This window comes from Nesoenas mayeri (assembly GCF_963082525.1).
Source record: "Nesoenas mayeri genome assembly, chromosome: 1".
Lineage (NCBI taxonomy): Eukaryota > Metazoa > Chordata > Aves > Columbiformes > Columbidae > Nesoenas > Nesoenas mayeri.
The window spans coordinates 39,398,632-39,421,201 of NC_137541.1; the positions used below are offsets into that span (position 1 = coordinate 39,398,632).

At 46.8% G+C, this 22,570-nt stretch overlaps 1 protein-coding gene across 4 annotated transcripts; it reads right to left on the reverse strand.

Annotated features, from left to right (window-relative positions):
• Positions 1-835: 835 nt before the first annotated feature.
• CBX7 (chromobox 7) lies at positions 836-20,885 on the reverse strand. 4 transcript variants are annotated; one of them, XR_013922327.1, is made up of 7 exons: positions 20,649-20,885; positions 19,216-19,259; positions 15,100-15,165; positions 12,936-13,002; positions 12,001-12,340; positions 1,116-1,384; positions 836-965 (listed from the first exon to the last, which is right to left on the reverse strand). XR_013922327.1 is itself a non-coding variant. In XM_080347396.1 (6 exons), the coding sequence occupies exons 1-6, from the start codon at positions 20,715-20,717 to the stop codon at positions 3,375-3,377; spliced, it is 744 nt and encodes a 247-aa protein (XP_080203522.1). In that variant the 5' UTR covers positions 20,718-20,885; the 3' UTR covers positions 2,963-3,374. The 4 variants fall into 4 exon arrangements, 3 of the variants coding, with proteins under 3 accessions (XP_080203522.1, XP_080203524.1, XP_080203523.1); XM_080347396.1 differs by lacking the exons at positions 836-965; positions 1,116-1,384 and adding an exon at positions 2,963-3,532; XM_080347398.1 differs by lacking the exons at positions 836-965; positions 1,116-1,384 and adding an exon at positions 7,210-9,991.
• Positions 20,886-22,570: the final 1,685 nt, after the last annotated feature.

A 22,570-nucleotide genomic window follows, 5' to 3' on the forward strand; every position in this document is an offset into this window, starting at 1 on the left:
CTGTTCACTTTGTTTAAACGACTGCTTTTACACTTGTGGCTGAGCGTCAAATAACTGAACTTCCAGACATCAGTATCATCCACCCTATAGAGCAGGCACTCCCAAATATAAAATGGGAGGAAAGCCCCGACACAGCTACACAAACACACATGCAGCAGCTGTGATTGGTGGCCTTGTCCCCAAACAGATGTGCAGGTGATGATCATCACACCTCACCTCAGGGCAGGCACACAAGGCAACCCCAATCCATGGACCAGAAGGGGCAGCAGTATTTCAGAGAACTCCATGTGCTCTTCCCAGTTATTTTCTCCTTTCACCTGTCAACAGGACCTTCTTTCCTGCCATAGCAGCTGCTCAAATCACCACAAGCAGCTGTTGTACAGGTATTGCCCAGCCCCAGGCTCTTTCATCTAACTTGAACTATCAGAAAGCAAAATAGCAGCAGAGTACCCAGCTGTTCAGAGCATTGTTGGTTATTTCCTTTGTTTCATTCACATTTCCAGTAAAACACTTAAGCCCAAAACAACCTGGGAAGATGGCACTCCCAGAACAGCTATTGTTCACTTCGAGCACTGAAATAGAGTATTTTTTTGGCACCTCACTGCCCTCAAGACCGTGATGCCATAGGATACACCATAGCACATCTTGCTAGCACAGACAAGCCAGAGCACAGAAGCAATAAGCTTTGTGGAAGCAACAAGACCTTTCTCAACAGAATCACTGGTAAGTTGTATGAACGTAGGTAGAAAGCAGCAGGTGCAAGAATATTATTTTTTTTTTAAATAGCATTGATAATGGGAAACTCACCTGCTCCAAGCCAGTAGCTGCCTCCAGGCTCGTTTTTTGAGGACCTGTGACCTGGCAGGAGTAGCAGCACTTATCTTTGCTAGAGCAACTCCAAGGGTTGATCAGCCGACTCCGCTGCTGCTTGCTCCGGGGAGGCTGCTGCCAGGAGCAGCAGATTTCTGTAAAGAAACGGTCATTCTCTCGCCTATACTGGGAGCTGGTGCACCTGTACACACCTCAGCCCCTTGAGCAAACCCTCAGTGCTGTGTCAAAATGCAGTGAGTTTTCCCAGCTGCAACTCTGAAACAGACTCAAGCAAAGACAGGCACCTCAGAGCTGACTGTGTCCTTCCTCGTGCAGCAGTTACGGGTGGCTCAGCATGACCCAAGCAGTAGCCAGAACATCCATCCTTCCAGCTTGCAGAGAGAGGAGAAAGGCCGTGGGGTTCATGCAGTGCCCACACCACAGGGTTAGTACGATAGCCCTGGGGCCTGCCTACGAAGTTCCCAAAGCAGACACAGCCACCCAGGCTGCCCCTGGATCAGGGTGATTACATGAGCCCTCAGGTTTCTTCCATCTTCACTTTAAAAACAATCGCCTGGAAAAAAAAAAACGCTGGGAAGAGAAGGACCAAGAGCAGGGGAGGCGAGTGGCACTGAACAGACAGGACGTGACTGCCAGGCTCCTGTCAGCACTTGCCATCCTAGGGGCCACACACACTGTGTTTTGCTCCATGACTCTCAGAGAACACCGAGCTGCCCAAACTGTGCCGTTTCCCCTCTTGGGTGCTGCCTGCCATAGCAGGGCCCCAGGGGTCGTCCTGTGTCACAGCTGAGTGACTGTGTTGTCAGGCATTGTCTCAGGAGAGCTGCGCGAGGCAAGCCAGCAGCACTGCATGGATCAGAGGGGCAGCACAGCAACAGATTATTAAAAAAAGAGAAGTACTATCCAGATTAACCTTTAATCCAAGCAACACATGCATACACAAGGACAAGCCCTTATGAGTTTCTAGTGACAGCCAGTCTCTGCAGCATTGGCAGGGGTAGGAAGAAACAATCTCCAGCGTAGGCTTTCCCGTAACACTGCACTGCAGTTTCTTACAACTTCACCTGACTCACTAGCTGCTGCCAGAAAATAAGTGTCTGGCTGGAGTCCTGCTCCAATGCCATCATTGAAATCCAGCCTCCCTGGCTCTGGGAAAACATGCTGACTGCACTTTGGTAACGCAGGCAAGACCTAACCATGCTACCTTGAGCCATGACTGACTCAGGAAACGCACCCCATTTCCTCCCACTTTTGCTCGATACGTTTTTGTAAGTGACGTCATAGCTGCATTTAGATGCAGGTCTGACCCTCACGTTACATCCACTGAAGACATCTTTGCCCCATTTGCTTGCTGAGGTACCTCGATTAATGGCTAGCCTCCCCTCCACAGGAGATGGAGAGGCACACACCTTGAGGGACCAAGGTTTAGACCAACACAAACTACATGGCCCTTTGGGATTCTCTCCATGAAGTATCTGCAATCCCAGGATTGAGGCTCCTTAGCCAACTCCTCCTGAGCAGCAGCGAATCAGGGGCCCAGCTTCACTGCTGGGCTCCTGGGGAGCTCATTGAAATCCCTGCAGGCCAACCCACTGGAGGCTTTGGCTTGGAGGAGAGCAGGCTTCCCCGCTGGCAACCAGTGCACAACATGTTTGGCAGCCCAGGCCTTGCCTCAGATTTTCTGTTCCCACAGAGACGCAGGATTTGGGGCACTCCAGAAGAGCTGTCCTGGCACCGCAGCATTGCGCGAGGACGTCAAGAACTCCCTAACGCAGAGCAGCAGTCACCCTGCCATCGGTGTCCTCCTCTTCAAATTCTAATCCATCAAAGACCAACCGTCCCCAGGTCACCTCTGTACAGCCCTAGCGCAGTGGGTTAAAAATTAATAAAAACCTAACCTCCTCAAATCAAAGTAATGAGTAATGTCAGAAACAGCCTTTTGCAGGCTTCATTCTTCATCGATCCTTCTTTACTGATCGTTTCTCACCCATGCACACACACACATTTTCCATTCCTTTTCCAGCCATGCTGCATGTTTATACCAACAGAAGCGACCAGTGGAAAATAATTCAGCTGTAGAATTAAAGCAAGGGGAAGTAAATGACCACACGAAAAGACCATAAGGTAAATGTCAGTTCTCATATTTAATATTTTAATAATGTTGTTTGCAACATTTACCACATAAATCATCTAAATAAATAGATGCTGTACAGTCTCTTATCCATATCAGTACAAAAATAAAACCACACTTTGTGTCAAATTATACTTGAACCTGCCCTCCCTTTGCTATTACAATCTCCTTTTACAGCACATACTCACTCAGAAAAGGCATTTATATTCCAATCGGTTTGTTTGGAATTGGTTTACTCCCTGTTTCCCCCCCACTCCCCAAATACATTCAGTTAGTCTGTACAAAAGCTAGAAGCTCATTCTGTGCAAAAGGAAGCTTTCTGTGTGCAAAGACTCAGAGACTCTAGCGTGCTGACAGGAACAACAGCAGCAACTGAAGAGATAACAACAAAAATCATGGAGGACTCTCCCCTCTAACTGACCCCATCCTCCATTGCCCCCCCAACAGAAAGGAAGCATACCAAATTAGATGAGCCGGTGTGCAAAACAGTCCTAACGATGTGCATACACCGAGGGGAAAGGTTGGTGCTGAAAACCCGGCAAGAGAACTGGGGTTCCCCCAGCTGTAGAGCTGGCTAGGTGAGGAAAAAAGATTTTCTTATCTCAGCCTGCTCAAAAGGTTTCTGAGTTTTTGAGAACAAAAGCACCATCTAAATCATTTTAGTTCTTTTGTTGCCATTCTGTTGGAGATGGAGTGAGGAAAATGGCCTCTGGAAAAATCCAGGAGGTACTGAAGACAGCTCCTGGTTCACCCTCCCTTCCTCACCCCGCCCCTTGTAGATCTCTCCCTGTTCCTCAAGTAAGCTAATAAGGTGCAATTTTTCAGATAGGAAACTCTAAAAAGATGTCTCCAGAGCTAGAAGAAGTGATCATAGTTCCAGACTAGGATCACTCAAATTGAAACTCAGCTTCATTTTTCCCTTTCCTCAAACAAAGGAGGTGGGGAGGGAGGAAGGCGACCTGCACCCTGAAGCAAGCAAGGGACTTTGCAGGTCTCCTCTCCTCCCTGAGGGAGCCCTCCTTTCCTTGGCACAGCCGGAACGCCCTCCTCTTCAGCCATGGGAGGGAGGCAAAGGGCTGGGTGGCAGCTCTGGAAAAATGATAAGGAGCAGCCAGCATCCTGAAACAGATACATCTTTTGCTTTTCAAATGCCACTTTTAGACAGACGATAAGGAGTACTTAGCACTCCTAGTACTTTGCATTTCCAAAGTGCTTCAAAATATACTTCAGATTTAAAAGCAAAAAAAAGCTGCTTAACATTTTGACAGATTTGCAAAAAGCTTCTTTGTGCTGACACTACATTTTCTGGTTAAAAAAATAATAATAATAAAAAAGGCTTTCCACCTCCTCCTTCTGCAAAATCTCCCTCCTAGTCAAAACTCTGCTACCCCAGTAACGACATACGTTGTGACAGAGGTTCCAAACCATCTTATGAGCTCTCCCCTTCAATATCCGTCTGGCACCCTCAGACCAGAACCCCCAGCATCTTTGCAGAGCAGCCCACGGCAGATGGAAACAACCTCAGCAGCAAAGCTTCTACCCCATCCCAACTTGGTAGCAATCCATCTCCCCCAGCTCAGCCATTACATGCTCCCACTGAGCTCTGCTCCTCTTTACAACACACAGTTAACTAGGGATCATCTCCCACTGCTCCCTGCTAAGCCACTGTACTTTAAAAAATTAAGAGTGCAAGGGAAAGAGAACTAGAAGAGAAAAAGAGGTCATCACTCCAGGAAGTGCTTGTTAAAGGAAAGAATTTGGAGGGTCTGGATTCATTTTTAAGTGATTGCTTCTCTCTCCTTCCAATTGTCCCGGGGCTGTTTTGTAGGCCTTCCCATCTTGACCAACTGCTTGGGTAGAATGCAGGTGGTTCGACACCCAGAAGGTTCAGTCTCTCTCTGTGAGGACAGCAAATTCAGCAGGCAGAGGACAACATGGTCTCTTGATCATAAGCTATTGTCTCCAAACAAATTTACCATGCCTTTGGGAACAACTGTTTTATGAAAAGCATGGCAAAAGTGACATGTTCCCTCTACCTTTATGTTCTAATGCTATACATTTCCACGTAGAAGTTACCCTACGCAAGCTGTCAATGTACGCATCTCCTTTGCTTTCACAAATGATAAAAGACAGCTACATAAATGCAGCACTGACCACCTCCTCTACACAGGGCCCACTCACAACTCCAAGGGGCATCCACCCACTGATGCAAGGAACCAGCTTCACAAGTTCTCTGCACTTCTAACATGCCTTCTCAGCTGCACCCAAAAGCCTGTCCTCAGCCACCTCGGCACAGCAACTCTGAGGCAGCTGCCCCTGCTATTTTTCTAGAAAGGCTCACTGCCTTCTTCTTAGGCTATAGTTAAGCAAGGGAGGAACAGAAGATGGGTAGATACCAGTTAGATTTAGAAAATTAGGTTTTTGCACTTTGCCTAATTCAGAAAGCACAAAGCTAAAGTTTGAGAGGAGAGGAAGGGGTGGAGAGGTGGTGGTAGATTTAGCTTCGCTTAAATACGTGGATGTGGCTGACAACTCTTGCCACTGCCTTCTGCACCCTGGCCTCTGTTGTGGCTACCACCGAGGGTCCTGCATGAGCTACCTTGCCTATTTTTTGACCTGTGTGAGGCCTCCCTTCTCTGTTCCAGTGAAACCATCAAACAGCACTAGCTGGCGTACAGCAGGAAACAGCACTGGGGCCAAGGGCCCCCTGTGAGGTGAACAAACAATTTTATACATTCAGTCACAAAACACCAGAAGAACAATTCCAGACAGTTTCACAACACTAACAACAACAAAAAAAGCCACTCGTTTCTCAATAAGCTTCTTTCTGTCTGAGGCTCCAACATAAGCAAGGGTCAATTCACTAACAAATTTGGTTTTATTTTGGCAAATGGAACTGCTTTTGGGTGTTCTCACAATAATATCCTGGCCCTGCTTGAAAAAGAAAAAACATAACAAAAACCAAAACCATCTTGGTCTGACTTCACAAGCAGAAGGGTCCCCAAGCAAATGCAAGACAATAAGGAGCATGCAGGAGCTAAAAGGCTACTTAATGCCACTATTTATGTGTTAAAACTTGCTGTTCCAAGGTATCACATGTATCAGTACAAAAATATCTAGTTTATAACCATCCAGGAACAGAGGCAGTCCTTTCCTTTTTTTTTTTTTTAAAGACAGCATTAACAATAAAGGTTTTCCAATCTCATGAAGCCCCTCAGTTCTGTCATATCATATATACTGAGATCACTGTGAGAAGATCTACAAAATAAAATTTTCTGTCCCCAAAACGTGGCTGGTAAATTCTCACATGGAAACAGTTCTAAGAATCACTATTAGAAGAGCTCTTCTTCAAGAAATTTGTTTCTTGCATACAGTTCAGTAATTTCCACTGGCTGAAGTTTGGTTTTCTTGTTTACAGCCATGGAGCCAAAGGAGGTATGGGAGAGTTAACCCATTTCTATTCTTGGCTTGTGCTTTAAATAGAATTATTAAACTCAGCTTCAGCTGGATGCTATTCTGGCTCTTCTAATCAAATGGAATGCTTAACGAAACTCTGAGCACAGCATCTGATTTTCATGATATGTTAGTCCAAGAGGTCCCAACTCAATTTTCAGATTTTGGGTTGAACTGGCAGATGGATCGTGTGGGGGAGAAGAGACAAGTAAACCCAGACAACCTCTCTTGCCATTACAAGTAAAACCGACATACATCTCTACACCTGCAGAAGTGGAATAAAGCTCATTTTAAAGTGGGTGAGGACCAGCTCTACCAAGAAAGTTTATGATATGTCACCAGATGATATGGAACAGAGCCACATTTTAAAAAGATCAAGAGAAGAATCTTCTCAAAAAGATCTTTAACATGAGTAAGAATTCATGAACGTCAAAAAAAGTCCACTCCAACACAGTAACTGCTTAGTTTCCTACCACAAACTCCTCCTCACACACACAAAACCAAACCCACGCACATGCAACTTGTTGCATCTTAACCTGATAAGGGTTAACTCCTCATTGACCTGTACGCAAAGCAGCATGGTAGCCAGGTACTTTGTTCAACACTTCGTATAGCGAGATGATTAGTCACCAGCAGAACGCATGCTAGCTTCATCCAAAAAATGATTAAGATACGAAGCTGTGGGTGGATCCTCTTTGAAAGACAAACACAGGTCTTTGAAAACTCTACTGCAAGAGGAAGAAAATATGTTTAAAGAGAAATGCCAAAACAAAACATTGAGAAGTCTCAGCTGGTGAGTGGCGAGAAAAACAGAGGATGGAAATCCAGTTTATTAGGACAAGCTCTTTCCTGCTGCAGGATTGGTATTGCTTCCAATGTTCGCCAAAGCCAGGAACTTTGGTAAACAGGAAGCTTTTTTTGGTGTGTTTGTACACTGAGATAAAGACAGGACAAAGGCAACAGTAGTTGCATTAGAATAAAGAAACCAGATTCTATAAATGCCATGAAGATTTAGCAGGATGAGCTAGAATTCAAGACTTTAAAAAATAAGCTAAAATATTGTACTTCTGCAACCAGAACTACCTGACCTGCTACAACCCTCAAGAGCAGACTCAGACATGTGGTACATCCACTGCTCACACCCAAAGAAAGATGCAGGTATTCAGATTTGGCAAATGTTGGGTAGAAAGGGTATGTGGGTATGTGTGGGGGAGTGATGATGACAACACAGTCTGACCCCACATCCTGCAAAAGAGGGTGCAACTCCAGATACAGACGCCTCGCTCTGGACACCCACGTTCAACAAATATCCGGAGCCTGTATGCTCACCTCATCAATTTGCCCTTGCTAGCTATTGCAAGCTTCTTTCCCACTCACTCTTCCTCCCACCACATAATTCCCCCCTCAGCTTCCACTTCTCACCCTCTCAGATTTCTCCATAATAAAACTCATTTGTCAGTTATTTGGGAGACAAAAGGCTAGTCCAGAAATTCAAGATCTTCCCAGTGGTCCCGAAACTGTTGTGACACAGTAGAAGACAGGCCTGATCAAACAGCTCTCTGAGATGGAAGGGGAAATCCTAAGTCTACACTGAGCTGCCATATCCTATCTGGGGTAAAACCTGCTTTTAGAAACCACAGGGGCAGTCCAAGCACTTGGCAAAAAGTAGATGTGTGGAGGACCAGATGCCCCAGAGCTCCCAAATTCCGCAGGCCAGCAGCTAAGCCCTTCAAAGAAATACACTGAAGATTTCCACAAGTGTCTTTAGCTCAGAGCTCAAAAGGCTCGTAGCTTCATATAGAATAAAGACAGCAGATACGAGATGCTTCAGGTGGGGTGAGGAAACAAAGGATTTAAGGACAGTAATAATAACAGTACCCAATGTTACCCTGCAGCACTCTGTCCTGCAGTTCCCACCTTAGACTCTAGCTTACTTTTCTTGCTTTCCATAGGAAAAGGACTATATTTAAAAATTTAAGTTATTTAAATAAAATTTGCTTTTAAAAATATGGAAGAGAACATGCATGTGCAAGAACAGATGCTATGCTAAACTACCAAATCAAAATACAGCAATTCTTCAAAAACCTCAAAGTGTCACAGGCAGTCCAGCACAAGGCATTTTAAGTGCAAGATCAGGCAGGGTCTATTGAAATGCAGACTGCTTTCCTTGGCAAAGATTTTTAAGCCTTCCAAGGGGAAGTTCCCATCAGTAAGTAGTACAGGATCACAGATACTGTGAGGAGACTGGAGTCACGGAAAAATATTACTTGGGCAGTACAATCCAAGAATTCTCATTGCTAAGATTTAAGATTTTTTTTTTTAACCCTCCTCAAATCTAATACATGCCTTCCCCACATGTTGTTTACCTTGGATCTCTCAATGGGATCCAAGAACAGAATTTGCTGCTAATCAAAGGTCCATTTCTAGCTCAGTTCTGTCCAATTCCTGTGTCCTGGGCCTGTGCCAGTATCCTGGATATCTTTGCAGTGCCAGGCAATGCTTCGGTTGTCCTCTTAGCCTCTCCTCCCAGGGGAGAGGAGTCAGTTTTCAACCAACTTATTACCAGAGATTCAGGGCAGCATTTGTTATTAATACTGAATTTGGCAAAGGGTAAGAACACCCCACTTTCCATAACACATTCCTTACACAACTCAGCCAAGACTAGAAATCCTGTTTAGCATATACAGAACGGTATGTCTCGACTGCGCTGCATTTCTGAGCATTTAATGAGGGCAAATTGAATTTATGTCGCCAATCTAGATTTCAGAGATGCATTTCAGTCTTTCCACATGATCAACAAACAAAGGGAGAAACCTCTGCTGTCTATACAGACCCATGCTGCAAAGACTGAGTTAACCACAGACAGGCAAAGATGGTTCTGATGTCCTGACAGCAGGCCACAGGGAAAACAGCACTGGAGAGAAAGTCTTAATAGGCTGGAGTTATCTACACAGGTAGGATACATCACCTCTCACTGCTGCAGGAAGAGAGGGAGGAGGAAGGTGGGAAGAGCAATGCACAGAGAATGATCTTTATCCAAGGGATCAGTTGCAGAGCAAGGCGGCAAGCTAGAGATCCAGCTCTCTTTCCACCTCCACATGCCCTCTCCCCACAAATGCAGCTGCCACCACTTAACAGGATAAAAGGCAGACTGTTCAGCTTGCTGCTTTCACATCTAGGAGGGGAGTCTTTGCCAGGGAAAGGGACGTCAGTTTTTCAGATGGACAAAGCAATGACAAACACACACCCCCTACACTGCTTTTTTTTTTTTTTTGCGTATCTGAAAGGGGAAAAAGGAAAAAAAGAAAAAAGGTTTCTGTAAACATTTTAAGAGGTGACATTTTGGATTTTTTTTCTTCAGGGTAAAATAACCCTTACCCCTAGCCCCACCCTAAAAGTACTAGTTTTGGGGAGCACTGAAAATGGAGATTCAGAACGGTGCGCTCCGGTCTCGGAAGAAGCCCTCAGCCACTTGTGCTTCTCTGAAAGTGACGGTAATGGAGTTTGCAGTGATGTCTGTCACTGTCACTTCGCTGGGGGGCACAGTGGGAATCCAAGGGAGACTGCCATCCACATCTGCTGCAGAAGGAGAGGCAGACAAGAGCATGTTAGTGACAGTGAAGGAGAAGGAGGAAGGAAAGGATGGAAAAGGGGCCTCCTTTCTGACAAACAGTAGGTGAAATCAGCCTGTACTGAGTCTGCACATACATGGCAAGAGAGAGCATGGGCAAGCCCTCCCCTCAGAGGCTCTGAGAAAATGGAGGATCACTGCAGGGAATAATGTGAAAATGAAGGAGTAGCAGAGGTGTCCAAACACAGACCAGCATTGCAGCAGACTACAGAGAGGTCAAAAGACCCTGTAACACAACCCAGCTCATCTAACCATCCACAATTCCCTGACACCTCTCACCCCATTTCAGCCCTTAATTTAGCTCTGTGTCAACAAAGTACATTCACCCAGGTGTGAGCTCACCTGCTTTTAAATGATCTACCCTGCTGAAAAGTCAAAAATCACACACTCTTACACACGCTCTTCAGATACTTCTATGGGGGTCAAAGGGATCCAAAATGAAGGGTCTTCCTCATACTGCATGTGCAACACAACCTGGGTGCAATTCTGTCAAAAATCCATCAATACTGCTTAATGGAGAGGCTGTTCTCCCTTTCTCATACCTTTCCTTTGCTCACAGGTTGCTCCACACAAGAAATCCAAGCATCCCTGTACCTTCTCACTGCAAAAATAATTATTAGTCCTTCCCAGAGACCACCACAAAAATACACAGAATGAGGAAGGAAAGCATACCCTTTTCCTGTCAGTACACCTGTACTACAATACCTTGTTGTCCCAACCTAGGCAAGGAACAAGGGCCCCTTGAAAGTGTACTTTCTGGCATCTGTCTCAAATACTTGGGGTGCCTACTTTCTTCTCAAAAAGAGTCCAATCCCTGCTAACAATAATTGGAATTCCATGCAGGACATGTATCAAGGGGAGAACAAAAACAGTTTTACATTTCTGTAGTGCTGTGCACTCTTCCAATCCCAAAGTGTTTTAGAGCCCAGTGCTTCAAGGGATGAACAGCGCCACACACTTGCCCATTGCCAAATGCAACATCAGGTTCCTCTGTGCTAGCCCAGTTGCTGCCTTGCTGGATTTTGGGTGCTGTTTGAATCCCTCTCAGAAACTAAGGGATAGCTTTGATTCTCAGCATTCTCCCCAACATCCTGCCTAATCCTGCTTGGCTAACAGCTACTCCTAGCAAGGAGTAACAGGATTCCCTTAGCTACTACAAGCCACGCAAACCCCAGTTTTCCACTCCTCAGGAAAGCTACGCCTCCTGAAGCTTTAATAATGCAGGGATAGAGTTTCCCTGGTAACTCAGAGCAGCAAGCACATCCCACAGACCTCCTGCACAAGATGCTGGTATCCCTCCCCAAAATGCCAAATGTGCTTGGACATCTCCCATGCCTACACCCATACTGCGTACCCAGTGGGATCAGGCAGGAGTTACCATCCTCAGCTCATTTCTCTCATCCCCCTCTCCCACAGCTCCATAAGCAAGTAACTTTAGAGGATGGATGGTGTGAAGAGGAAAGGGAAGGAGGGGGGCAGAAGAATGCACTCTGAGTTCCTAGCAGTATTCCTGTGTGCTCCCCAGAGCAGCACTATGAGGAGTGGTGGGATCTGAGCTTGTCCACTGCCAGCCAAACTCCTTTTAGCAGAGCAGCAGGCAGAACATGTGCAGATATGTGGACAGAGGCAGAATTCATCACTACCACACCTGCACGTCACCTCTGCTGGGAGGAAACTGAGAGTAGAGTAAGTTGCAGTATCTTCTGCAAGTTTGCTGAAAGAGGCATCGCTGATATAAAACTAGAGAGGCAATGGCACCAAAAAAATAGGTTAATTATGCTATTCATCCAAACAAGAAAGGAACTTGCAGACAAGAGGGCCACGTGAGCCAGTGAGAGCTGCTCTGAGGACCCGACCTAAACCATGATCCCAGGATGAGGCAAGCAAGGAGGAAGCATGCAGAGCATCCTTCACATGTCCCAGAACTTCAAAGCCAAGGGGTCTCTGGCCTTACCTTCTTTGCTGGTGTGCTGCATGGCCTCCCAGTCCTCAGAGCCCTGGCTGCCCTCTAAACCCACTGCATCATTCAGGAAGAAGTCATGCCTGCAGTTTCGGCTCTCCAGGCTCGCCATGCGGGGGAACTTCTTTCTTGACAGTCGCAGATACTTCTGGTTTTTGCGTTGCTTCCGAAGAGAGAATGGCAGGACTGATCCTCCAGTCTTCTCAGAGAACTCTACCTGTCCTGGCTTGGCCCCTGGCAGGCTATTGTCTCCTCCTCCAAACCTCCGTGCAAGAGAGAAACAAAGCTTGTCCTTTCCCTTGTGGGCACTCCTCAAGTCCATGCCATACAGCCGCTGACAAGACATGAATGCAGCAAGGGTCAGAGTGGAAATCTGATAATACAGTCAGGGGTCCCATTTGGGAGCCAGAAAACTACTCTTTGTTCAGTCCCCGAACGTCTAGATGAGCTAGGATAAGTTGTGCTGTTTCTACAACACTGTTTTTCTCACCTCTTGTACTGTCATCTAAGCTCTTCCTAATATGTGCTTCCTAGGATTGGCTGCTTAGCTTGGCAATTCAAAGTGTGCTGGAACTCTGCATCCAACCAGTGGCTGTTTTTAACATGATGGAAAGTCCAAGCCTAACGTGAAATTAAAAGAGCACACAAACCAGGTAACCTGCAACCACCCAAGCCCAGAGTTTATAAAATCCTAGTCCAGAAAGAAAGACCTGTTGCTTTTTGGTTTGCCATTTTAAAGACAAGTTATCTCGCTCTTCAGCTAATAGGTTAAAAATATCTGCCTACTCACTGATTTCGTGTTGTTGTGTTAGCTTGTTACCTCTAATTTTGTCCACGCAACAGCGAATCAACAGTTTCTACCTCCCTGTGGGCAGAGGAGCAGCACAGCAGCTAACAAATTAGAAATACATAGAAGAGCAAGAGGCTACCTGCAGTAGGAGACGCTTTGGTTTGGGGCCTCTTTTCCTGTACCCTGATGCACGGTCTCTCTCTTCCCTGTAAAAGGGGAACACAGATCAAACTGAGTACTAAATAGCACAGCACAAAACCTGCTTAAGACTTTCCGCCTTTTGCAGCACAGCTCCCTCATTTCACAGAATCACAGAATGTAAGGGATTGGAAGGGACCTCAAAAGATCATCCAGTCCAATCCCCCTGCCAGAGCAGGAACACCCAGATGAGGCTACACAGTAATGTGTCCAGGCGGGTTTTGAATCTCTCCAGAGTAGGAGACTCCACAACCTCCCTGCGCGGCCTGTTACAGTGCTCTGTTACCCTCACTGAGAAGAAATTTCTTCTCAAATTTAAGTGGAACCTCTTGTGTTCCAGTTTGAACCCATTATCCCTTGTCCTAACATTGGTTGTCACCAAGAAGAGCCTGACTCCGTCCTTGTGACACTCACCCTTTATATATTAATAAACATTAATAAGGTCACCTCTCAGTCTCCTCCAAGCTAAAGAGCCCCAGCTCCCTCAGCCTTTCCTCATAAGGGAGATGCTCCACTCCCTTGATCATCTTCGTTGCCCTACGCTGGACCCTCTCCAGCAGTTCCCTGTCCTTCTTGAACTGAGGGGCCCAGAACTGGACACAATATTCCAGATGTGGTCTCACCAGGGCAGAGTAGAGGGGAAGGAGAACCTCTCTCAATCTACTAACCACTCCCCTTCTAATACATCCCAGGATGCCATTGGCCTTCTTGGCCACAAGGGCCCAATGGTGGCTCATGGTCATCCTGCTGTCCACCAGGACCCCCAAGTCCCTTTTCCCTACACTGCTCTCTAACAGGTCATTCCCCAACTTATACTGGAACCTGGGGTTGTTCCTACTACCCAGATGCAAGACTCTACACTTTCCCTCGTTATATTTCATTACATTTTTCCCCGCTCAACTCTCCAGCCTGTCCAGGTCTCACTGGATGGCAGCACAGCCTTCTGGCATGTCAGTCACTCCTCCCAGCTTGGTGTCATCAGCAAACTTGCTGATAGTACATTCTATTTCCTCATGCAAATCATTGATGAATATATTGAATAATACCAGCCCCAGTACTGACCCCTGAGGCACTCCACTAGATACAGGCCTCCAACTGGACTCCGCCCCATTGACCACGACTCTATGGCTTCTTCCCTTCAGCCAGTTCACAGTCCACTCACTACCCAATCGTCCAGACTGCACTCCCTCAGTTTAGCTGTAAGGATGCTGTGGGAGACTGTGTCAAATGCTTTACTCAAGTCAAGGTAGACCACATCCACCACTCTGCCATCATCTATCTACCTTGTTATGTCCTCATAAAAGGCTATGAGGTTGGTCAAGCAGGACTTCCCCTTGGTGAAGCCATGTTGACTGCCCTTAATGACCCTCTTATCCTTGATATGCCTTGAGATGACACCAAGGATTAGTCGTTCCATCAGTTTCCTAGGCATGGAGGTGAGGCTGTCTATAGTTACCCAGTTCCTCCTTCTTGCCCTTTTTGAAGACTGGAGTGACATTTGCTTTCCTCCAGTCCTCAGGCACCTCTCCCGTTTCCTAAGACTTGGCAAAGACGATGGAGAGTGGTCTAGCAATGACCTCAGCCAGCTCCCTCAGCACCCGCGGGTGCATCCCATCTGGACCCATGGATTTATGGATGTCCAGATTGCTTAATTGCTCCCTAACCCAGTCCTCATCAACTGAGGCAAACTCCTCCATTGTCCTGCCTTCCTCTGGGGCTTCAGGGGTACAGAGTTCCTCAGGACAGCTTCCGGCAGAGTAGACAGAGACAAAGAAGGCATTCAGTAACTCTGCCTTCTCTTTATCTTCTGTCAGCAGGGCACCCACCTCCTTCATCAGTGGGCCTACATTGCCTGAGACTGATTGCTCTGTGGGTCGGTGTTGCTTGTTCTTTGCCTCATTTCCTGAACAGTACCAATCAAAGCTGCTTTAACCCTGTCTTGTCCACCTCAGCCAACACCAGCGCACAGAGATCAAGCAGGATTCATTGCTATACATTTCAGCTTTGATCAAAGTAGGGCAACAGGGGCACTATATGCACACTATGAAATAAAGATACTATTTCCTTTCCCTGTATCCAGGGAGAGAAACAACATGCACCCTTACTTTTCTTCATAAGCCACTACCAGGCGAGGGTCCAAGATATGATCCTCTGGCTCCCATGTGCTGTATCTGAAGAAAAACATAAGAAATATAAAGTAAACAATACTTTAATGAAACATTCTCTCTGCAGGCCTGCTACCAGTGTGCTGCAGCCCTGGATACTGTCTTCACAAGGGTTGGTGGGGCCTGTCACAACATTGCGAGAGCTCTGAGGAATCCCAGTCATTCCCTCCCCAACTTCCCGCATACGCCACCTCCCCTTCCCAAAACAGGCAGGGCCAAGCGTCAAGCAGCTCTTTGTAGGAAACAGGGAAGACTTTCCTCCCCAGGGCCCCCTCCATGCTGTTTGCAAATCCTGCGCAGACACTCACAAACTGATTTTAAGTCAACGCCTAAACAGGTCTCATCTGCAGCACTCCCTCAGATTCAGTGAACCCCATGGAACAATTATACTTGATCTGATACAGCTCTCTGAAAAATAGGTCTCTCTTAATTTAGAGTGCTCGAAGAGTAAGTACGCTCTCTCACCTGCGTTATTAATTACCTCTAATCACTGGAGCTGAAAGTATTCATTTAAGAAGAGTTTAATTTTTCTCCACTGATGACATTCAACTAAACATGTTTAGACCTGGGCCCTGAGGCAAGTTGATGGCCACTTTCCAACTATTCCTCCCCTTGCTCAACTCCCCCTGCAGGTTATTTCTGTCTAGCAGAGGTCATCAGTATTTCTGCATCAGCGCAGGAGGAACACATCTGCGTTGTTGTGAGGGCTACCAAAACTACTCAAAAGAAGCCTGATGCTCCGAAAGTAGCCTGTGAACAGTGTCACTCTGCCTACTTCCCCTCCATTGCCAGACAGCTGTGACAAAAGTTAGATACTCAGGAAAGGACTGAACTCACCCAGCAGGCAACACTAAAACCAATTCTCAAAGGGCACTGCTGCACTTAATACCAGGGAGAAGCAGCCAAAAACTCCTATCTGAAAGGATCACAAGGTGGTCCTCATGGCACATTTGCTTCTAAGGTGTTATGTTTGCCCAGAAAAGGTGAGCGGCATGTCTCTACCATGCAAACTCAAAGGAAAAAAAATGCAAGTCTGAAACCACGAATTCTTCAGAACATTAATTTTTCTGGAATGTGAAGTCCAGGGCCTGGAGGCAGAACTCCTCACAGCCCCTGGGGAGGAGAGCCAGAGAGAAGCCACATCCAGGTGGGCAAGAATACATTTGAATCAGTGACTTTTAAAAAGGGGAAAGCATTTTAAGATGTTTACATTTCTGAATGAAGCACAGGCTGTAGATGAGGGCACATGATACATGCATGTATGTACACAGGGAAGGTGGTCTGGAAATGCTTTTTGCTTTCATCTCTCCATTAGATAGAAGAATATTACTGAAATATAAGAGCATTCCTGGAGAATGGGTCTAGAAATGGAGTACAATTCTTTTACAAAAGAGAAAAACAAAAGTATGAAATTCAGATATCCCAAGGTACACTGTACATCAGAGAGTTAAGAACAGATATCTTCATAACCAGCTGATCCCTCTCTCTCTCCTCTGCTCAAACCTCCTGCAGCAACCTGACTGTGAGCTGCCAAAGCCAAGAGGCTCTTTGAACAGAGGAAGGTTTCCTCCCAGCTGCAGGGATTCTGGCAGTCATTCTATAAATTTAAGAAAAATAATAACACAAAGGAGAAAAAAAGACATTGGCTTTCTTTTCATGGGCAGGAGAAGAAAGAGGATTTACTTTTTTTAAAAACTGGTGGGTGTTGCCCGTTTCTCTGCAGCTCAGTTTCTGGCTTCACTGCAGTGGCAAAACACTGCGTATAAAAAAACATGGTTCAGTTTGCCACGCGCGCGCACACACGCAGAGCTATATATACGGGTACACACAGCCCAGGCTGCAGCAGAACTGCAGAGAGCAGGCACTCTGGAAAACATAGATCATATGATCTTCCTTTCCCCTCCTTCTACTCCTCCTCTTCCCCCTCCCCTCTTAACTCCAATACAAGTTGTAAACAAGCTTGTAGCTAGAATCAGATTGTAACTCCTCCATTCCTTGACTGCAGCAGAATCCAGAAATCTGAGGTGCAGGACATAACAATTTTTTTTTTTTTTTATTAAAAAGGGAAAAAAAAAAAAAAAAGGAGTGAAATACTAATTATTTGGGAAAGCAGCAAACAACTGACCTGTCCTTATTCACTTCCATGAAGCCTCCAATGGGAATGGTGAGGTAACTGGCACAGAGATTACAAAGAGCAATGCGACAAGGTTGGGGAGGGGATTTAAGAGAAACAGGACCTGGGATGAGGAAACAGAATATACTGGAAGACAAAGATGCAAACAGCTTGTGGTGCTGCCTGCCATCACAGGCATGTGTATGTTTAGAAACAAGGAACAGACACTGCTAGCAGGATGAAAGCTACTTCAGTGCTCACACCATCCTGGTCTTAAGCAACTCAAACCACTGAATGAACAGTTAAAATGGAGGCGGGAAGTGGGGGGAGGGGGGGGAATCAGTGCTTTTCAGATTTGGAATTTGGAGGAAGAGAGAAGGTATTTGGACATGTCACAGCATCAAAAGAAGGGAACCCTGACATCCCCTTGCTCCCTGGGCAGAAGGCTGTGTTTTTAATTTCCAAAAAGAGTTTCTGGCTCCCCAGAGTTTCAAGGCGCAGGGCTTGGACAGGCAGCAGTAAAAATATGGGCTGCTCTGTCCAAAGAAACATTACGCCATGCCTCAGCCCACCTTCTTAGCAAGTGACTTTACAAGAGAAGGACCTCAATGCATTTGCTCAGAGGAGAACAGGATAAACATCAGTATTCTGACCAAAAGGGGGATGGTGCCTTACAGACTATGAATACATTTCCCAACATCTACCAGTGATTAAATTAGGCTTGGCAACTTAGAAAGCTGAAGGAGTCCAAGAACTGACCCACACTATATGGCAACTCATGCTCAACAAGTGCACAAGATGACACTGTGACAGCAGAATTTATAATGAAGAACAAAGTCACCCTTTCCCACCATCACCACCAGCGAGGGGAAGCTGCTTTTATTCACACACGCCCTACAAACACAAGGATTAAGCATGAGGATTAGGCATGCAGGAACACATTTCAACTTCTTGGACACCAAGTACAATCTGGCAGGACCATCCTAGCAGGCCTTGCTTTGCAACTGCAAGTATGAACCCATAAAAGTAGCCCCTTTTGCTTAGCAACACACAGTGCAATTGCATGTGTAATGTCGTTGTACCCACACACATTGTGTATGTACACACACGCAGTTCCAAACAGAAAAGCAAAGACAGCGCCCCATATGGGTTGGCTGGGAGGCTGTTGTACTAGGATGCTAGCTAGCAGTAATATTCTCCAGTTACCTAATCCTTTTAATCTCAAAGCATTTTACAGATTGTTTAGGCATAGAGCAATCACTCTTCTTCAGAGCCAGCTGCATTTTAACAAGAGAAGTATCTGTAAACAGTACACAGCAATGCTGCAATTTTTTTTTTTTCCTTTTTTCAACATAGCAATCAAAGCGAAAGTAGAAAAGGCCCTCAAAATAACAGACCGTTTCAGACAAGGAAATGAAGGCATGGCTGTAATTTCCAAGTGACAAAGATCACCAGCATTTGGCTACAATCAATAAAACTGAAACATTGTCCCTCTCCATTTGCAAATTGTATGGGGGAAGCAGCAGGACAAGAAGACATGACCATTGACTTGTTTTCTATTTCTAAAGACTGTCTATAGCTCTAAAAACAAAGTGGGGTCCTCTTGATGCCAACTCAAAAAAGCAGGAGCCCTTCCAAGTTCAGAAGTCAGGGCTCCTTGTTGAACTCAATGAAACTAGAAACATAGGTACCTAGAAAGCATCTCAGTGGAATACTTCAGTGGTGGCAAAAACCAGTCAGAATAGACTGGCACACAGTTTGTATCACTCAGCTGCCAGTCCGGAAATAGGTTTGGTTTTGGTTTGTGGCTTTGTTTTTGTTTATCGTTGCTGGAATGAGGCACAAGAGATTACCCACTAAAATGAGATGCTCAGTTGCAGAGCAAACAGTGTAAGCTACTACCAAATATTTAAAGGAAAAAAGACAAGTAAAGCACAGCTTACTTTGGAGGCCATCCTTTCCACTTCACCAGGTATTCTACTTTGCCCTAAATGTGAAAAAAGAAAGAAGACAACAGGTAAACTCTGCAACCAAATATGGGCTACCATAATATGCAACCAGTCAACAGACTAAACTCTGCAACTGAAAAGCCTATTTCCCATTACTTTATTTTCAAAATAAACCTACTTCCTCATTCAACTACACTTGCTATACCTTTTTCCCTAGAAAACGGGCACACAGGGGTATTTAAGCATGCTTGAACTACCGTCAGCTTGGGATCATGCCTTTGCAGACGCCTAGCAGGCAGAACCCCAAAAGCCAACTGGAGAGCAAGACTGCAACTACTCCTTCATTTACAGGCAATCCTACAAGGAGTCAGCAGGCATAAACATGAAAAGGAGATGTATGCCAGGAGCAAGTGTCAGAGAAATTTTTTTAAGCAAAGAGAAGAAATACAATATTTCAGAACCTATGAAGCATCTCTTTGGCATGTTCCCTTCCAGCTGCTACATGCTTTACTCAAATACTGTTCTATCCATCATAGTCACTCAACCTTTCTACCTAAGCAAATAGGAGCTCACAGCTGAAGTTCAGAGTTATCCATTTATTTGTTCACTCTAAGTACAAGATTTAAAAAGAAAAATAAAAAAGCAAACATAAGCATAGTGATTAGAAACCATGCTCAAAGGCTCCACGAGCAGTGTGCACAACTGCTAAAATCTTTAATAAGCGCTTCCCAAAGCATGGCAGAGGCCTTCATCTGTGCAGGATGATCACACCTCAAAGTGCCGCTATTGCAGCTGCAGACACATTTACAGGACAGCATAGCAAGCAAAGCACTCGGGTACTTGAGCCAGAGAACTGCTTTTCTTTTCCTCATGGGGGGCTCACCAGCTTCCCAATGTTTGAAAACACTGCCCCTATAAGGAACTTTTCATCAGAGGATCTCTACACTCTGCTTGTTTACGGGTTAATCCTCATAACACCCTGTGGGGATGGAGAGCGCTTTCACCGTTGGGGAAACTGAGTCACTAGGCTAGGCCGCCAGGTCTTCCAAACCCTCTCTGGATTGGGGCTGTCCGGCTTGTTGTCAGCAGCACTGACTCTGCAGAAACTGAAACCCCTCAGCAGTAACAACCTCTGCCTGTCCCGGCTGCCCCAGAACCTGCCCCGCGGAGACCCTCGAAGCACCCACCCACCCACCCACCTCACGAGCAACTCTCGCCAACACGCATGTCCCCCGCCCGCCGGCCCCAGGCAGGTGCCGGTGCCGATGCCGCCCCCGCCCCGCCGTCCGCGCGGGGGAAGAAGGCAGGAGGACCACGCGCGCGCCCACCACGCCCCCTGCCCGCCGCGCTCGTGCGAGGCAGGGAGGGCGGGGGGTGTCCCGGTGAAGCGCCCCCTCCCCGAGGGGGCCCGCCCCGCCGCAGCCCACCTTCCGCACGCGCTTCTTGCGGATGCTTTCCACCGCGAACACCTGCTCCCCGATGGCCGACAGCTCCATGCAGCGGGCGGGACAGCGGCGCTGGCGCCGGCCACCGGCGGCCCCGCGGCCGGGGGAGCTGGCTGTCGCAAGGCGGTGGGCGGCGGGGGGCTGCCTCGCGCGGTGGTGGCGGCGACCGTTACCCGCTGGCGGCCGTTACCCGTCGCTCCCCCACACACGCCCCCTCGCGCGCGGCCGCGCCCCCTCCCCTCCCCCCGCCCCGCTTTAGAACCTGCGCAACGTTTTCCCCGGCGCGCGCGGGGGGGGCGGAGCGCGGTGCGGGTTGGGCGGGAACCGCCGGGGGGGCCGCTGCCGCCTCAGTCCCGCTCCGCGCCGCCGCTGCGCCTCACCCCGCGGCCGGCACTCGGCCTCCCCTCTCCCGGGGACAGGCTCCCGCTGGCCCCTCGCTTTCCTCGCAGGAACGGCCGTCGGTTCCCAACACCCCGGCGCTTGCGTGGGGAGCGCCGTGAGGAGCCTGTGCCCACCGCCCGCGCGGTCTCCGGCCGCCACGAAGCGGTCGCGTTTCCGAGTGTTTCCCGCAGGAATGGCCCTCGGCGATCGCGTGTCGTGGGCGGCGGGCGGGAAACCGGCAGGTGACAGAGTGTGGGAGCAGGAGGAGCACGGTGCGGCTCGGCTGTCCCGCTGCTGCCACCTCGTCGGGAAGTGCTGAGGGGTTCATGGACACAGCACACACACGTAGCTGTTTGACACCTTGAAACAGAAGGTGGCCAAGGCTTTCTTGGGTAAGGCAAGAGAAAACATAATAGGAACATGGTGAGCAGGCTTTCAGCACCCAAGCGTCCGGGCTCCTCTGCACACCAGCCTGGAATGCAGAAACGTGCTTTTGCTTCCCAACCGCTACATTAAATTACAGATTATCTTTTTAAAGCCTCCTAGGGCATTTTTTCATCAGAGCAAGGACTTATTTCCGTATGTGTAGCTACCTTCCCTCCCACAAGTGTGCTGAGTTGCTCCTCCACTGAGACTGGTCGTCGCTGGATTTGTATGTAAAGCCTGAGATGGAATAAACTTTACTGTACAAATGGCAAATATTATACAAACAGGAGTCTACGATGGTAATTTAATACAAAAACGTTGATTTTCACACAACGTGCCCAGTTCCTAGCTGTGAATGCAACACATGCTTTATTCTTACGGCAGCCGTTTAAGAACTCAAAGTTCACTGTTGGGAATTGTGACCGTTGGGCTAACCATTAAGCAGACCTAGCAGTTTGTAACACAGTTTTGGTTCTATAGCAGCGTAGCCATTGAATGTTCAGATTTGTTGTATTGCAAAATAATAATAAAGCTTTCATCTTTTTAATCCTTCCTTGCTTATATTGTTTCTATGTTTAGAGAGAATAAAGAAAAATGTTGGAGATAAAATTACTTTGTTTCTCAAAATTAAGACCTTCAGAAGAAGCAGAGACAAAAGAAGATCAGAACATTTCTCTGAATTGCAATGACCTGTTTGTAATCCCTCTCCTTGCACTTGAATCCCATTGCTGCGCTGCCAAACTGAAAAATGGAAGAAATTGTGCTCCAGTGACCACCTTAGGATAAACTAAAAGAAATAAATAAATCCAACAGTCACAACAAACTTGCAGATTAATCCATTATTGATAAACTGTTGCACTTCTTAGGATAGGATATTTACAACTTGTTATTTAATATGTCTTTTTAAGGTTGAGGATTTTTTTTTCCAGATGAAAGAAACTTAGTTAATGAATGCTAGAGGAATTTTCAAAATGAATCAACCTGCCTTTTGATCTCAAGTTATAATACTCTTCTTATAAACAGAGGTCTGCAGCAAGAACCTACATGCTCTACATCATCAGTGGAATTTCTGCCTGCTTATTCCTCTCTTTACTTCT

What these genes read in the sequence shown, in the direction of transcription:
- CBX7 (XM_080347396.1), bottom strand. Translation starts at nt 20,717, where the DNA reads ATGGAGCTGTCGGCCATCGGGGAGCAGGTGTTCGCGGTGGAAAGCATC. An exon ending in GCAAGAAGCGCGTGCGGAAG is followed by an intron (nt 19,260 to 20,648) that starts GTGGGCTGCGGC and finishes TTTCACATTTAG; the next exon opens with GGCAAAGTAGAATACCTGGT. An exon ending in GCAGCACACCAGCAAAGAAG is followed by an intron (nt 3,533 to 12,000) that starts GTAAGGCCAGAG and finishes TCACCTAGCCAG; the next exon opens with CTCTACAGCTGGGGGAACCC.